The following is a 17,702-nucleotide window of genomic DNA, read 5'->3' on the forward strand; positions in this document are numbered from 1 at the left end:
AAGAGCTACAGAATTTCATTAAGAGTTTCTTCAAAAACTCATCATCCACAACATTACAAGATAAATGCACTCAGATCATAGGAATGAGAAATAAAATAAATAGTGCATTTATTATGACCATCATATGATTCGTTTTTTCCATTGAACCCAGTTCTCAGGATCTCTGGTCTCTAGATTAGGTATCCTCATACATGGCTCATAAATTTATGGGCTTTAATCACATTCTGCTCGATGTATTCCAGATCATTTCTCTTGTCAAAATCTTGTTTAGTGGATCCACATTAATAACACTATCAATAAAAAAAATCTCACAGTAATGTGTTTTTTCTTCTAAAAGATTTGGATTACAGTTATAATAATGGTTTTGTACTCTACCAATTATAGTATCACTACATAATAAATTAATTGATTTTTTCCACAAAGGAATAAATCTCTCAACAAATTTGCCCATTTTTGAAGCCAAAGCAATTCAACTCGATTTAGCAATAATACGGCAGCCGAGTATGCAGTAAAGCACTAAAAATCATAAAACGGCTTGAAGGCCTTAACATACATCCAAATTCAACTCAGAATAGCTTACGTTATTCAAAACTGATCTAAAACGCTTTCAGTTACGTCACTGAGTCCACAAAATAATACCCAATACGTTTTATAAAACCAAATGGCAATAAAGACAATAGAGGCAGCCGACGTAAATAACATTTGCGTACATTTAATACCCAAAAAGTTAATAACTTCCAGCTTTACTCCCAAAAGCTCAAAGAATTGAAAACTGAAGAGAAACTAAAGACGTTGGAGGCAAAATCTTTTGAAAAAATATTATTTTCTAAAAACTTGACCCCATTAATTTTTAGATTTAAAAAGAAATTTTCTTTTCATAAAAAAAATACACCTTACTCAAAAATTACTTTATTCCAAAATGAAGAAAAATGAACTGTTATTCTTTATTCCATATTTCAGAAAGACATAAACATGTGTGCCAGAATATTTAAAAAATAATGCACATAAAAAGAAACATACTATGTTTTATTCTCAATATTCAATTTAAACATTCCATCACAAACATAGTCATTTCCCACAAAAACTCTATTTTTTGTAATTACATATTGATCAAATTCCATAGTTTGTTTGAAGCCCGTTTTGTTGAGTAAAAAACTCGACATCAAATTTTTCCTCATAGACGATTTATAGAGAACATCTTTGAGTATCAATATACGTCTAGAGGTGAATTTCAACTCAACCTCATCACTCCCAAGAATCTCGATTTTACTTGAATCACTAAGCATAATAGTCTTCTCTTCTTCAAAATGAGTAAATTTTTTGAACCAATCTTTATCATAGCAGACATGCCTATTAGTACCAGAATCTGCCCATCACCTTTCAACAAATTGAACCATGTTAATGTCTGTGACCATTGCTACAAACGGCTCCTCAGTTATCTTAACTTGAGGATTATTATTTTCTCGCTTTCAGAACTTACAAATTTTAGCAAAGTGCCCAATTTTACGACAGACAAAACACGCTTGATTTTGTGAAGAGGATCCTTGGTTCTTATCATTTTAGTTTTGAAAACACTTTTTGTGAGGCATACTAAATTTTTTGAAATCTTTTCTTTGTGGCTTCAAAAAATTATTTCTTGTATTTTGATTTTTGGACATACTACAATTTTTAGAAATTAAGTTTACCTTTGTCATGAAATCCTCATTACCATTTTGAAATATCAAATCATCTTGGCTTCTAGCTTTCTCCTCTACACGAATACTTGTGATTAAGGTCTCCAAAGAGGTGTCATTTTATTTATGGCACATCGACTTTTGAAACTCTCTCCATGAAGGTGGTAGCTTGTCGATGATGCGACAAATAATTAGATTGTCTCCAATCTTGATGCCTTCGGATCTAACTTCAACTACAATCATTTAAAAATCTTGCGCTTGCTCTGCAACATATTTTTCATCTACTATTTGATATTGAAAGAAGCGACTTGCTGTATATTTCTTTACTCCGGCTTATTCCATATCGTATTTACTCTGTAAAATTTTCTAAATTTTCTTTATAGAGGTATAAGTAGTATTGTAATAATCATAAAATTGATCAACAAGATAATTTAAAAGATAACATCGAGAATTTGCTTCCGACTATATGTATAGCACTCTACCAGTGTTAACCTCAAATCAAGAAGACTTCCTTTTCCCTTTCTTTTTTTTTTTTTTTTTTTTTTTTACCAAATGACTTCCTTTACCTGCTCAGTGATTCTAAGGTCAAAACTCAAGGCAAAATGACTGGGCTACGGGAGGAGACATGGATTCACACGGGGTAAGCCTGATACATTTTAGTTTATACTGTTCACAAACAGTTTTAAGTAATCTCTTCCCCGTCTCTGTATCAAAACCCAAACCCAAAATCCTGGATGCATGCATCACGTGAGTTACAAATAGCGTAGTCGTATCGATGCGGTCAATTTCAAGCACAAGCAGATGGTCGACACCGAAATTGACTTCCTCCCTGGCCGGCTGGCTGGCCCTGGGTTCCCAAAAGCATCTGCTGCCCAGCCGTTGACCGCACCAAATTTCAAACATGATCGACTGCTCCAATATTCAATCCAGCATGCTCATAATCCTGATGAAAAAAAATTTGATAAACATGCATTGTGCCTCGACTTAGTAAAACCCCCCCTAAAATTTGGCGGCTCGGATTTTACGTATGATATCGAATGAAGAAAGGCCCGAGTAAGGGTACGTTTGAAATTTAAAATCACTTCAACTCATCAATATAATTTTTTTAAATTTTAATATAAAATATAATAAATAATTTAATTTTTTTAAATTTTAAAATAATAATAATATTAAAAAATAATATTTTAATAATATTTTATCATTTCAACTCAATTTAGTTCAACATCTAAACAAGCTTAAGATGCGCTTTATAAGTCGTTTGTATTACGACTCATTCTCTGATATACTGTTGTACCGTGTTTGGACTTTACGTATAAATTATTAAAATATAAATTGAATAATCAAAATGTATTTTAAAATAACCGATTATTTGACATGATATCGTATTAAAAAACTCGTGTTTGACATTTGATTCCATACTACACCCACACGAAGGTAAACATCATAAAAATTAAATATATTGTTTCTATCCATTTAAATATTGGAATAGCTTTATTTTTTCCTCTATTAATCTCTACATGAACTATAGAAAATGCCCACGGAAAGAAACCCTCACTCTCACTCCAAAAAAAATAGTCTCATTTATTTATTTTTATTTTTTTCATCTTCTCCCCTTATTTCTTAGTTTATTTTTTTTTCATTCAAGGTCGAAAAAGTCAGATCTACAATTTTTCTACAACTCTCGAGAGACATGCGCAGCACAAGAAGACTCTTAGGCGACAAATCGTTCGGAGGATAGTGGTGGTTTTGTAGCAATCACCGCGTGTGGTTCTCACGCGCTATCCCTTTCGACAGCTCTTCTCGTTACATGCGCCGGATTACCAGAATCATCACACCAGATTTTTCAAATATGATTTTTATGGCTAAAAAGCGACAAGCTTATTTGCCTTCATGCGTCGTCAAAGGCTACTAGAATTGGTCCAAATTGTAGTCCATCATTTTTCGTTATTATTTTCCTTATTGTATAGTAAAAATAAATAAATAAAGGCGTTTGTCCATAAAGGCTAAGGTCTCGTTTGTTTTCGCATATGAGATGAGATAAGTTAAAATTAAAGTTAAAAGTTGAATAAAATATTATTATAATATATTTTTAAATATTATTTTTGTTTTAGGATTTAAAAAAATTGAATTATTTATCTTATTTTCTATGAGAATTTAAAAAATTTGTAATGATTTGATGAGATGAGTTGAGAGGAGTTGTGAAAACAAATGTGGCCTGAGTTTTTCCTTTCTATGAAGGGTGAGGTTGAGTTTTTGTTTAGGTAGAGTGTTGTCTTTTATACGTTTGTCTACAGAGAATATCAACAGCAGTAAAGTATAGACCAATCCAGTAGTGTATTGATTGAGTTCCTAATGGTTGATATGGAGATATCCTTACATATATCTGATCATGAATATAAGTTTTTATTAATAAATAAATTAATAAATGATGATATATCTCTTAAAAAAATTTGGAATAGCTAATGATTTGGTTGAGATATTTGCAATAAATATACATAAAAGAAAACAGAAGATTCGACGTCTCATCTCAACTAGAATTAACAGCTTTGTAGTTTGCTGATAAATTCAAGCGTGGAACTCCGGTGATCACTTATATTGGAGAAGAGTTTACGTTATTAGGAGGATAGTTATATCTGGATTTTATAAAAATAAATTTATAAATTGATATAATGTTACATGATATATTATATTTATTTTATAATTAAATAATTTTACAATATAACTTATCACATTAAATTACAACAGTTCGTAAATTTATTTTTGTAACAAAACATAATAGAGAATAGTTTCGATAATTTTGCTACAAACACACAAATAACAAAATAATTATTGTTTTTGTTACAAAAAATATCTTAAATGTTAAAAACACTTTATTATGTGTTGTCAAATAGATTTATAAATATAATTTTTCTTTTTTAAAATAAACGTGCGTAACCATCTTTGTATATTCATGGAAGTCATTAAATATTATCTTGTGCAATAAGCAATCGAATAAATAAATGGAGGATAAAATTGAAATGGCATAAAAATAACAGCTCTGAGTTGTTCTCTTACCATTTATATATATTATGGTAGGCGGAATTTATTCGTGTTTGGAAGTGGGCACGTTATCATCCACAGGGACTCTAAAATAAATTAGAGTGCAGTTACTATACTGTCCCACTCTTACCGTCAGCGGTATTTACAATATTTATTTATTTTTTATATTTTTTTAATATATTTAAATACTTTTAAAAAATAAAAAATTATATCAATACATTTAAAATTACTTTCTTAATCATTAAATAAAAAAAATACAAACGGTCAACTAGAGCAGTAAGAGTGGGGGCAACATGCTATCATTTCCTAATAAATTATGATGTGAATTTTAAGGAAGCATATACGGTTGGGCATGCATTTTTATTTATTTTAATTTTTTTTAGATATATTTAAACATTTTGAAAAAAATACATATTTATTAGTAATTACTTTCTGAATTATTAAAAAAATTAAAATTAAAACATGCCACCAAATTGATTGAACTGAGATCAACTTAGTTCAATTTAATTTTAAGTTGAGTCTAACATATAAACACTCAACTCTCAAATCACTAAACTCATCTTAACTTAAAACTTCATTACACATTGGACCTACAACCTTTTCAACTCAGATGCATAATCTTTTTTAATTTTTTATAAATATATATAAATTTGTTTTAATATTTAAATACATCTAAATTTATCTTAAATTGACTTTATAAAATTTATTTTATTATTTTAATTTACAATTATTTATAAAAAATTTAACTTATTTTAACTTAATTAAATATCCAAACGGAACATAAAGGGACAAAATGGGAGGCTAGTTGGCATTTTCTCATTTTTAATGCTTAAAAGGACGCACATGCCATTGTGTTGCGAGTCTTATCGCCCATCAATTTTGACAGCGTGTCGTCACCTTGGATGCAAGTTGGTCGATTGTGGAATACCGCTGTTCATTTTTTATAAATTCAATTTTTAGAAAGATAAATACAATTTTATCTCTATTCAATACAAAACAGATTCTCACTATAAACATCCCATATCATGACATTTTTAAGTTTTATAAATAAACAAATATACAAATATTTGTTAATTTCAGTCACAATTATTGATGCATAACTTATTAGTTTATAAGTAGGTGGAAAATAACATTTTTTTTAATTATACATATAATTATCTAAATATAGAGGACTAATGGTGTATAAGTACACATCAGTCACAAGACAATATCCATACGAAAAATCAAATCCACCGCTCTTCGTCAAATATAAGGAAATTATATTATATATATATATATATATATATACACACACACACATCAATATTACTACTTAGCTATTTGAAAAATAATCTTCTTGACATAACACCACTGTATAATTTATTTAAAAAAAAACACAAACACAAAATAGTTGAGGGAACCTAATATTTCAATCTTATTACTTTGTTTTCGGACGCCTTTTTGTTTTTGAATATATATTTTTTTTATTATTTTATAATAAACTACGTGGTACCATGCGTCAAGAGGACCATCTGACCAGTGAGTCTTAAATGGCCCAATAATAAAATATATAGAATTTTTCTTCTTCCCTAATAGCCCAATTACCGCTGCATAATTTACTTGCTACATCAATTGTCACTAACATTCTATTTGCAAGTTCCACTCAGCTACAACTTGGTATAAAACATACACTTTTTAATGTTCTTTATTATTCAAAGCATTATGCTTCTCACCGTGCTTTCAGCTTAGCCATATCTTCCCAAACAAGACTAGGATTTTATCATCAAACAATCAAATATTCTCATTGAAAATATGCTATGAGTGCTGAATTATTTGCCTCAGAAGAAAACCATACTTGGTCTCTTACCACTCTTCTACCAAACAAAATTCATATAGGTTGCCAGTAGGTTTACAAGATAAAATATAAAGCTAATGGTTCCATAGAAAGGTATAAGGTTAGATTCGTTGCTAAGGGTTATACTCAGCAAGAGGATTTAGATTACTTTGAAATATTTTCTCCTGTAGCCAAGATGGTTACTATTAGATGTGTTATTTCTTTGGCTATTATGCATGGTTGGTCATTGTCACAACTAGATGTCAATAATTTTTTTTTTTTAAATGAGGATCTAGAAGAAGATGTTTATATGTTAGCACCTCTTGGTTATCTTGCTGGTTATCTTCTAAAGGGAGACAACAATGTTTGTAAGTTGTAAAAGCCATTATATGGTTTGAAGTAAGTTTTACGCCAATGGAATTTTAAATTCACTGCTACACTTCTTGCTCACGGATTCATGCAGTCAAAATCTGATTATTTCTTGTTCATGAGAAAGCAAGGTTCTATTTCATAACATTACTTGTATATGTTGGTAATATTTTAATTGCAAAGTAATGATGAATCATCCGTTGTTGCTCTTAAAGAATTTCAGCATAGTCAATTTAAGTTGAAGGATTTGGGTACTATCAAATTTTTCTGGGGTTGGAAATAGCTAGACGTAAGAAAGACATTTGTTTATGTAAGAGAAAATATGCATTGGAATTGCTTTTAGATGTCGGATTATTGGCTGCCAAACTAGTAAATGTTTCCATAGATTATCATTCCAAACTTTCTAGAAATGACGGAAAGTTATTATCAGACCCTACTCCATATAGAATGCTGATAGGTCGTTTGTTGTATTTAACCCATAACAGGCATGGCATTGCTTTTTCAGTTCATTATCTTAGTTAGTTTTTGGCATCTCCTCGAGCTCCTCGTATGTAAGCAGCACATTGAATTTTGAAGTATATAAAAAAAGCTCCTGGTCAAGGCATTTTTTTTTAGTTGATTCTTCGTTACATATTAAAGCCTTTGTTGATTCTGATTAGACAAGCTGTCTAGATTCTAGAAGATCACTTTTTAGGTATTGTGTGTTCATCGCTGATTCTTTAATTTCATGGAAGTCCAAAAATTAATAAACAATTTATCGATCTTTAGCAGAGGCAAAGTATAGGTCAATGGATGTTGTTGTATGTGAAATTACTTGGGTTTTGTCTTTGCTTAAATAGTTACATCAGGATTATTCTCATGCTGCCCTATTATTTTATTATAACCAAGTTGCTTTATACATTGCAGCTAATCCAGTGTTTCATGAGCGTACTAAACTTATTGAATTTGATTGTCATTTGATTCGGAAAAATATTCAATCTAGTTTATTGTGCACTTTACATGTATCTTCACAAAATTAGATTGCAGACATTCTCACAATGCATTTAGGCTCATCCTTATTTACTTCTTTGCTTTTCAAGATGGGGTATATATGATCTATGACAAATTTTATCCATAAGCCTCGCACACCACCCTTTTTGTTATTTTTTAATTTTTTTTCTCTTATCAAATATATGGTATATGAATGATGAGTATAATAATTCAATTGTTTTAAGAAGAATAAAACCAACAAAAATTAAAAAAAAAAAAAGTTATGATGTATAGTGTACGAGGCTTATGAATAGCAAAGCTCTATAATCTATATACTTCATCTAAGAAGGGGATAATTAGAAATAAACACATGTCAACACACACGTTTTAATACATGATAGGTTAGCAACATTAGTTGTTAGTTTTCTTTGTAAAGTCTAGAACCTATAAATAGCAGAGCTCATTTATTCTCTGTAATAAGTTGAACAAATTTACCAGAAAATACAAAGTTTTTCTTCTTCTCTAATTGTAACAAAAACTCATGTCTGTACTCGAACATTTATAAGCCACCTTAACTAGGCAACCAAAATCATGTAGTTTGAGGCACGTAACAAGATTTGAATAGTGTAGCAGATATGAGCATTTATGCGCTACCTTAAGGTGGTATATTCAATACCCACAGGATTTCCTTTTTCTTTCAAAGTTTGATACGACAGTGGAGGACTCACCGAAAGTGTCTCGTTTGTTTTCATAATTGAGATAAGATAAAAATTAAAAATTAAATAAAATATTATAAGAATATATTTTTTAATATTATTTTTATTTTAAAATTTAAAAAAATTGAATTATTTATTTTATTTTGTATTAAAATTTTAAAAAAATTATTATAATTAGATGAGATGAAAATGATTGTAAAAACAAATTAGGCATAAGCTTTTTTTAATACATATCCTAACGTCAACTCTACAAACACACCCCGTTTTCAGCTTTTGCATCCCAGAATTAAATCTTATCAGTTCTTAATACTATTTATTATGTATAATTCTATATATCGATAAAAAAAAATTATTTATCTTGTTTTAAAACTATATGTAGTTAATAATAATAAAGAGAATTATTAATTTTTGAATTTTAATTCACAATTATATAATATCTTATAATAATAATAATAATAATAATAATAATAAAAGAATATTTAATTCGCAAAATTTAATGATCATTGATACCATATTAAAGAATGAATTAGGTGCTCCAATATTCCCTCCTAGATGCTCTTTTCTAATTTCTTAGATCATGACCACTAAAAAAAATAAAATAAAGATACTGAAGCTTGTCTTGAGCCACAAGTCACCTATTTGAAACGCCGGATTTGTAGGTAGATTACTGTGATTGGACTTCCTCCACGTCTCCAATAATTTCATCAAACATTTGTCTCAATTTTGACATTTTCTCGCGTTGGAATTTAAATGCAGAAATAATGTTATTCTTGGTCACATTTTTTTAATCAATTACACTGACTGATATGTTGTTTAAATGAACAAAAATTTATTTAAAAAAAGATGACATAATATGAACGGTCTAAGAGTTTCATGAATGTTTGTTTCTTATTGGTTTCGAATTTTAACTCTCATTATCATAATATTTCATTACGCTTTTAAATTTAACATTTATGACAGCTTATTATACACTGTCTCGATGGTAACTTTTTCTTTTAATCTATCAATTTTTGCGATAATTTAAACTCCCACTATAGTGCCTGTTCTTATTTTAATTGTTAAACATCCCACTATTGATTCAAAAATTTTAAGATTATAATGTCCACGACGGCACACTTTCAATATTGACTCAAGGCTAGCCATTTCCTTTTTCTATTTAATTTTAACGGCGATTTTAACTCGTGATATGGTGCTTATTTTTATACTAATTATTAAAAATCTAATCATTAATTCAAAAAATCATAAAATTATCAAATACTAATTTGATTAACGTAAGAATTATAATATTGATTTAGACCTGGTTTAGATAATGAAACTATTTTAACTTATCTAATCATTACAAGTTTTACAAATTTACAAATAAAATACAATTCAAATTTTTTAAATTTTACAATAAAAATAATATTAAAAATAATATTTTAATAAAATTTTTGATTTTTGGGCAAGGTACAACTACAAAAGTTTAAACATGGGGAATGTATAAGAAGCGATATCACAAGGAGAGGGCATTCTGTTCTTCTGGTTAAAAAGAAAAAGGCAAAAAAAAAAAAAAAAAAAGTAGAAAATGGCATTTCCAGAATTTCAATATTCTTTTTCTATTTATTTGTTGATATATATATATATATATATATATATATATCTTTTATTAAGGAAATTAAGCTTTCAACCGTTGCCTGAATTAGTAAACAGGCTAGTGAAAGGGTTATTATTCATTTACTATTTCAGTGTATTTTAAACTTTTTTATTTTTTTATTTTAAGTATTTATTTAAGATCCTTAATTATTAAGAAAAAATTAAAAAATATATAATTTTATTAATATTTATTTTCTTAATCATTAAGTAAAATAAAAATTAAAAAAAATAAATATAAAAAGAATAGTAAGATGAATAGCAGTAGAATAATATCCCTAAAATTATTCTTAGTAAACCATGGTTAAATCTAGTGTTAGGTGGGTTTGACTTTGGCTGCTCCACCCCGCGGCAATTTAACTCCGCCCTCCCCTCCTACTTCTCCAATCTCTCTGTCAGAGTCTCTCTCTCCCTCCTATCTCCTCAACTACTCCGCACCCACCAACCACCATTTGTGAGAGACTCTCTCCATTTCCCCCCTACAGAAACTTCCACTCGTTGCACATTTCCTCGCCTGCATCCGGTTCCACCGCTGGTTCCTGTGACACTATCCCCTCCGTCTTCCGAGGTATGCAATCTTCGTCCACTTCCATGAAGATTTCTCCGTTGGATCTAATGTCGGCCATCATCAAGGGCAAAGTAGACCCCTCCAGCGTCTCTTCCGACTCCTTAAACGAGGTCGCTTCCCTTATTCTCGACAACCGCGAGATTTTTATGATTTTGACCACTTCTATCGCGGTCCTGATTGGATGCGTTGTCGTTTTGATTTGGCGGAGATCCAACGGTTCGAAACCCAAAACCGTCGAGCCGCCCAGGCCGTTGATCGTGAAGGAGCCGGAGGTGGAAGTCGACGATGGCAAAAAGAAGGTCACTATCTTCTTCGGCACACAGACCGGAACCGCCGAAGGATTCGCAAAGGTGTGTCCATGCATACTTGTATTCGCATGTAGATATCTGTGTATGTATGCATGAAGTTTTCAGCTCATGATTTCTACTTTTTGACTGGGAAAAATTTAGGCGTTAGCTGACGAGGCCAAAGCGCGATACGAAAAGGCCACGTTTAAAGTAGTTGATATGGTATGTATGTATGGTTGACTTTTTGTGATTGAGCTTTTTGCACTTGAATTTTTCTCCTGTGGCATCGAAAATTCGATTTTGAAGTCGGAAGGGGCTTTGTAGGACGATTATGCGGCCGATGACGAAGAGTACGAGGAAAAGCTGAAAAAAGAGACTTTGGCTTTCTTCTTCTTGGCCACGTGAGTTTCTACGCTATCTAAGGTTCTTTTTCTTTGGTTTAATTTCAACTTTTTTGATGTGGTTATACACTATGTTTGATTGGGATGGGTAGATATGGAGATGGTGAGCCGACGGACAATGCGGCGAGATTCTATAAATGGTTTACGGAGGTAAACTGTTTTTTCTTTTAATCTTTTGTTGGTAATTTGATTGGATTTGGTATTTGGGTTATTAAAAGCAAAAATTTGATTAATATTTCTCATTGCATTATTGTGGTTTTAGGGGAAAGAGAGAGGGGAGTGGCTTCAGAAGCTTCAGTACGGAGTGTTTGGCCTTGGCAATCGGCAGTACGAGCATTTCAATAAGGTATTCATTCGGATTCGTATTTAATGTTCAATCCAGATACGTGCAGTTTATAGCTGCTGACTTTGGAATTATAAGTTTTCCTGGTTGCTTCTGTTGGTTAACATTTGATTCATGTTTACTTTTACTGGGAAATAGGTTGCAAAGGAGGTGGATGAGATCCTCGCTGAGCAGGGTATACTTTTATATTTCCTTTATTCGTTGATGATGAAAAATTTTCAGAATGTCTGGAGTATGACATGGTTTACTCTGATATAATCAGGATTTTTAATGGATTAAGTTAGGTTATTTCTTAAAATATATTGTTTAAACGGATTAATTCAGGTTTTTTCTTAAAATCTATTGTTTCCAACTCACATGCTATTTTGACTTTTTAGATAATATCCTTTACCAGCACCTGCCCCTGCCTTTGAAATTACCACTAACAGTTGATATCCAGTGCTATTTTGGTTTCATTCTCTCTATAATGTATTGCTAGTCTGTGAAGCATGTACTGCTTATCTAAATTGAAACCCTTATCCGATCCTTCTTGGCTTCTGATTGCATTGTACACCTACCTTCTCTGTGGTCTGCAGTAGACAAATGCAGCAGATGTACATTGTACACTCATATGCTTTTCTGTGGATTAACAGCTAGCAAAATAGTGTATGCCCCTTCTTTGTTCATATAGCAAGTAGTTCTGGGTATAAAATATTGGAGGAGACAGACTTTATAGAAGTGGAATGATATGATAACCTAGCACTACTTAGTAAATCTTGTATCTGCCAAAGGGTAGAAAGATAACCCAGATACTTGGGGATGGATGCTATTCCTCTAGGCAATGGGTCCTTGCATTTGAAAGGTGAACTGACATTGTGTATTGTATATCTATTTGATATGTTTTCTTATTGGTTTTCCATTCAGCTAACTTGTGTATTTATATTTCATTAGATGAGATTCTTAAGTAACATGATCTGTTTTTTGCTTTTTTAGGTGGGAAGTGCCTTGTACCAGTGGGTCTTGGAGACGATGATCAATGCATTGAGGATGACTTCACTGCATGGTATTGGGTAGTTGAATTGCTATGTTGATTGATAGCACAAACTTCCCTTGCCCCATTTATCTTTTAATCCCTAACATTTTATCTTATTTGACCGTTACTATGTCTAGGAGGGAAATGCTGTGGCCTGAGTTGGACCTGCTGCTTCGAGATGAAGATGATCCAACAACAGCTACCACCCCTTACACTGCCGCCGTATTAGAGTATCGAGTTGTGTTCCATGATAGTGCAAATGTATCAGTGGACGACAAGAGTTGGGGTAGTGCTAATGGTAACACTGTTTATGATGTTCAACATCCATGCAGGTATGAGCCCAGAAAATGTTTTTTTAAGTTTTTAACTTTTGATTCTATTTTTCTTTATTATTTAAGCTATAAGTTGATTACTGCCTGAAGGGCTAATGTTGCTGTGAGGAAGGAACTTCACACATCTGAATCTGATCGTTCTTGCATTCACCTTGAGTTTGACATTTCTGACACTGGGCTTTCGTAAGTTGCATATGATTGTCACCTCTTTTTATTTGGCTGGGTGCTTTTGATTCTATGCATGTGTGAATATTCTGTTACATCTTGTAACGAAATTGTTCCTGTTGATTTATCATATATTTCTTGTTTATTGAAATTTCTGCAACTTGAAGATTAACAAAAAACAGAGAGAAATACTTGTAGATAGTTAATGTTTAAATAATACCAATAACAAAAAGTTAATGTTTAAATATTTCCTTATGTGATCGTACTTCTTTTCTTTCTCAGATATGAAACTGGGGATCATGTTGGTGTTTGCTGTGAGAATCAAAGTGAAGTTGTAGAGGAGGCAGTGAGCTTATTGGGTTTGTCACCAGATACTTATTTCTCCGTCCACACTGATAAGGAGGATGGCACACCAATTGGTGGAAGCTCCTTGCCCCCTCCTTTCCCACCCTGTACTTTAAGAACAGCACTCACTCGATATGCTGATCTTTTGAGTTCACCCAAAAAGGTTTGTTTTGGGTCAACGTGTCTTATTTTTTTTTTTCTATAAAATTTTTGTTACTTCGAATAGTTAACAACCCCAGTGCATATATTCCAGTCTGCCCTACTCGCTTTAGCTGCTCATGCTTCTGATCCGACTGAAGCTGACCGCTTAAGACATCTTGCATCACCTGCTGGAAAGGTCGTGAGCAGTTTGATATGAAAGTATTCCTTTTTTTTTTAAGTCCTTTACTGAGCTTCTTATTTGTCTATGGGAGTAACTTTTGCTGTAAACGGGTGCAGGATGAATATGCACAATGGGTGGTTGCTAGTCAGAGAAGCCTCCTTGAAATCATGGATGAATTTTCATCAGCAAGGCCACCACTCGGTGTCTTCTTCGCAGCAGTTGCCCCACGCTTGCAGCCAAGATACTATTCAATCTCTTCATCCCCAAAGTATGTATAAATGTTCTTTTCTTTCTGTTTTCTCTTTTCCACAGGAAAATTGACAAGTGTCAGACTTCAACCATGGTTTTCAGAGAAAAATGGTTGCCTGAGATATTTTGCAGTAAAACGAAGAGCTATTGCTGTCATTAAGTGCTAAAATAATTGCCCTCACAAATGCCTGATATGATTATATGCATTGTATGAAAAATCAAATCTATTACCGATTTCAAGGTTTTCCGGTATTAGTGACTACTGAATGCTCTGAATTTGGGCAAAATAAGATTTTAAGTATTGGTTCAACTGATACAAAAAGATTGAATTTTAACGAAGGAGACCTGGAGGATATATATACATGTGCGCGCGCACACATATTTAGATTGGAGGGAGGGAACTTTACTAGTTGCTAAGGATATTTCAATGTGGGAAAACAAGGTAGGACTCATGCTTGTTCTACTCCTAATATGTGTTTGTTCTGTAGGATGGCTCCATCTAGGATTCATGTTACTTGTGCTTTGGTTTATGAGAAAACACCAACAGGGCGGATTCACAAAGGAGTGTGTTCTACTTGGATGAAGGTACTTTATCAATTTGTATTATCTTTTCATTTTTAGCTGGCAAAGGAAAAGCTTGAAGAACTAGAAAATATGGAAGGACATGTTGTCTTTTATGGGCTATGCTGATTGGTTGTTTGTGTCAGAATGTATTTGTTGGGGATTTAGTCTGTTTACATTTGTCTTTTTATTTGTAGTTATACCTTTTAGTCATTGTCTTTAGAATGATGACTTTCTCAGGTAGTGTTTTAATTTGTGTGGCTGTAAATGTATCAATTCAATTATTATATTGATGAATTCGTTGTTCGGTGTTGTTTTCCAGAATGCTGTGCCCCTGGAGAAAAGCCATGATTGCAGTTGGGCTCCGATTTTTGTCAGGCAGTCAAACTTTAAACTCCCTGTAGATGCTAAAGTGCCTATCATCATGATTGGCCCTGGCACTGGATTGGCTCCTTTCAGGGGTTTCCTTCAGGTTTTAACTTGCAAACTTGATGCTCTGTCTTTTTCCTGGTTATTCTTCATATAGCACCAAAGTAGCCGAGCTAACTGCAAGCAATTATGTATTTACGTTTTCAGGAAAGACTAGCTCTCAAAGAAGCTGGAGTGGAGCTGGGACCCTCAGTCTTATTTTTTGGATGCAGGAATTGTAAGATGGTAAGTAAGGCCCCTATCAGTTACTTGTTTGAAAAAAAAAAAGAAAAGATCCAAGTTTTTACCAATAAAAAGATTGAAAACCTTCATGCCCCTAACCTGTTGTATGATGCTCACTGGTCTAAGTCCTAGGTGATGGTGTGTAAGTTGTTAATCACATGAACTATGTTCGTTTCAGGATTTCATTTATGAAGACGAGCTGAACAGCTTCATCGAAACTGGTGCTCTTTCTGAGCTAGTTGTTGCCTTCTCACGTGAGGGACCCACCAAGCTGTACGTGCAGCATAGAATGACCGAGAAGGTAGATGACCTACTCCATCTACCACCACTTTTTGGGAGTCAGATTTTCACATATAATTGAACGATTGATAGAAATATGAATCTTGTGCTTGCTTTGCATGCAGGCTGCAGATATTTGGAACGTGATTTCTCAGGGTGGTTACATTTATGTATGTGGTGATGCCAAAGGCATGGCTAGGGATGTCCACCGAACCCTCCATACCATTGTGCAAGAACAGGTATGTCCGGTACACGAAAAAATTCTGAACATGAAATTACTAATTGCATACCTACCCACTATAACAGCAATCTGACCTTACAATTATAACTATTCATGGTGATGCCATTTTATGTTTGGAGAGAGAGAGAGAGTAAAATTGGAGAATTGGTTTGCTTTTAAACCAGGAGCCCCACCATAGCTTCTTTGTGATTGAGATGTTTCCTATGTAAACATCTATTTTACCGAACATTATACTATTTTGAGAATCTTTTAACAAGCACTCGAACCATTTAAATCTTCCACCTTCTGCCTCCATTTCAAGGCGCAAATACTTAATTTGTGCTGCATAAAACCGCTGCCCCATCCTGCCCCACATTGTCTGTCTTTCACTCACTGCTATCTAATACCCTCGTGGTAATGCTATTTTTTTCTTAAAGACGTGAACTTGGGTTTCTGGTATTTGACAGATTAATGGGCATAAAAAACATTTGGCCATATGACTAATCAAAGCTCATTGATTTATAAAATTTCAGGGATCTCTGGACAGTTCCAAAGCTGAGAGCATGGTGAAGAATCTGCAAATGAGTGGCAGGTATCTGCGTGATGTATGGTGATGATCATTTGGATTAGGACGAACAAACCTATCGTAAGTGTGCAAAAGAGAAACGATCAATGGGGTGGAGTAAAGGAAGTATGGGCGCAAGGGCTTAATGTGATGTCTTCAATTACCATTTGCGACCTTGCAATGACAATTGCACGTTGTCTCCGTAGAGAAATTGGTATCTTGATTCTTTTGACCTTTTCCATATGAAGGATTTTTTGTTTTGTTTAATGTAATCAATAATACATAATATACTTAATTATCATTAGGTACAGATTATGGGGTCTCTTGTATGAACCTGCAGCAAGAAGGTTCAAATAACAGAAAGCTGACCTTCTTCTTCTATGTAATTTACATTGCATGGATTTATTTATATTTGGTATCTGAAATAAACAAATTTATTTTTGAGAGGATATAAGTTACCAGGTCATTTCAAATATGATTTAGCCCCAACAATCCAATATATTCTGATTTCCTGCAATTTTTAACCACGAAGATATATATGTACTAGAATTCCTCTAAAATGAGAGATATTCAGGAATATTCTCGAGTTCAATAATGGTAGGTTTTGGTTGATCATGTCCACACGAAGTTAATGGCCTTTCACCATCTTCCCAACTATCTACCAATTAAATAAAAATTGGATCTGACAAATTTCCAAATAATAATAGTAAGAAAGAAACGCTTTAACTTTTTCGGCGAAAAGTTTTAGCCGCAAAAGTTGACTTCAACTTTAGTCAGCTTTTGCTGCTTTCGCACAAGGATAACAAAGTCGTTATGGCAAGATATCTTCGACGAGAGCCTTTTTGCGGCAACTAACATGTCGCCACGAAAATCTAATTTGATGCCGTGAGTTGAGAAGTATGTTTTGTATAACTTATAATGACATGGTTTGTTAAGTAATTAGTTAGTTGAAAAATATTTTAGCTACAAATAAATTTTATAAAAGTTAATTTATAAACTGATTTAGCTTGATGTGGTACGTTAGACTGTAAAGTTTTATTTATTGTAAAGTAGATCTAATATTTCATATGAAACTATGTCAATTTATAAATTTATTTTGCAGAAACTTATTGTAATTATTCACTTCTCTAAATGATTTTCTTTAGATGCATATAATAGAAAACAAAATAAGATTTTCTTTGAAAAAATAAAATC

The 17,702-nt window shown here is 32.5% G+C and overlaps 1 protein-coding gene across 1 annotated transcript; it reads left to right on the plus strand.

Moving 5' to 3' along the window:
- The first annotated feature begins 10,576 nt into the window (after positions 1–10,576).
- Positions 10,577–16,917, plus strand: LOC121262862 (NADPH--cytochrome P450 reductase 1-like). Its single transcript, XM_041165523.1, has 18 exons — positions 10,577–11,126; positions 11,226–11,285; positions 11,388–11,464; positions 11,557–11,614; positions 11,727–11,810; positions 11,946–11,982; positions 12,780–12,849; positions 12,957–13,151; positions 13,242–13,334; positions 13,599–13,824; positions 13,915–13,998; positions 14,100–14,251; positions 14,721–14,817; positions 15,116–15,265; positions 15,370–15,447; positions 15,623–15,745; positions 15,849–15,962; positions 16,477–16,917. Exons 1-18 carry the CDS (start codon positions 10,779–10,781, stop codon positions 16,555–16,557), a joined length of 2,127 nt encoding a protein of 708 aa, XP_041021457.1. The 5' UTR covers positions 10,577–10,778; the 3' UTR covers positions 16,558–16,917.
- Positions 16,918–17,702: the final 785 nt, after the last annotated feature.

Source organism: Juglans microcarpa x Juglans regia, chromosome 4S (assembly GCF_004785595.1).
Source record: "Juglans microcarpa x Juglans regia isolate MS1-56 chromosome 4S, Jm3101_v1.0, whole genome shotgun sequence".
Lineage (NCBI taxonomy): Eukaryota > Viridiplantae > Streptophyta > Magnoliopsida > Fagales > Juglandaceae > Juglans > Juglans microcarpa x Juglans regia.

What these genes read in the sequence shown, in the direction of transcription:
- LOC121262862 (XM_041165523.1), top strand. Translation starts at nt 10,779, where the DNA reads ATGCAATCTTCGTCCACTTCCATGAAGATTTCTCCGTTGGATCTAATG. An exon ending in GCTTTCTTCTTCTTGGCCAC is followed by an intron (nt 11,465 to 11,556) that starts GTGAGTTTCTAC and finishes TGGGATGGGTAG; the next exon opens with ATATGGAGATGGTGAGCCGA. An exon ending in TTTTGAGTTCACCCAAAAAG is followed by an intron (nt 13,825 to 13,914) that starts GTTTGTTTTGGG and finishes CATATATTCCAG; the next exon opens with TCTGCCCTACTCGCTTTAGC.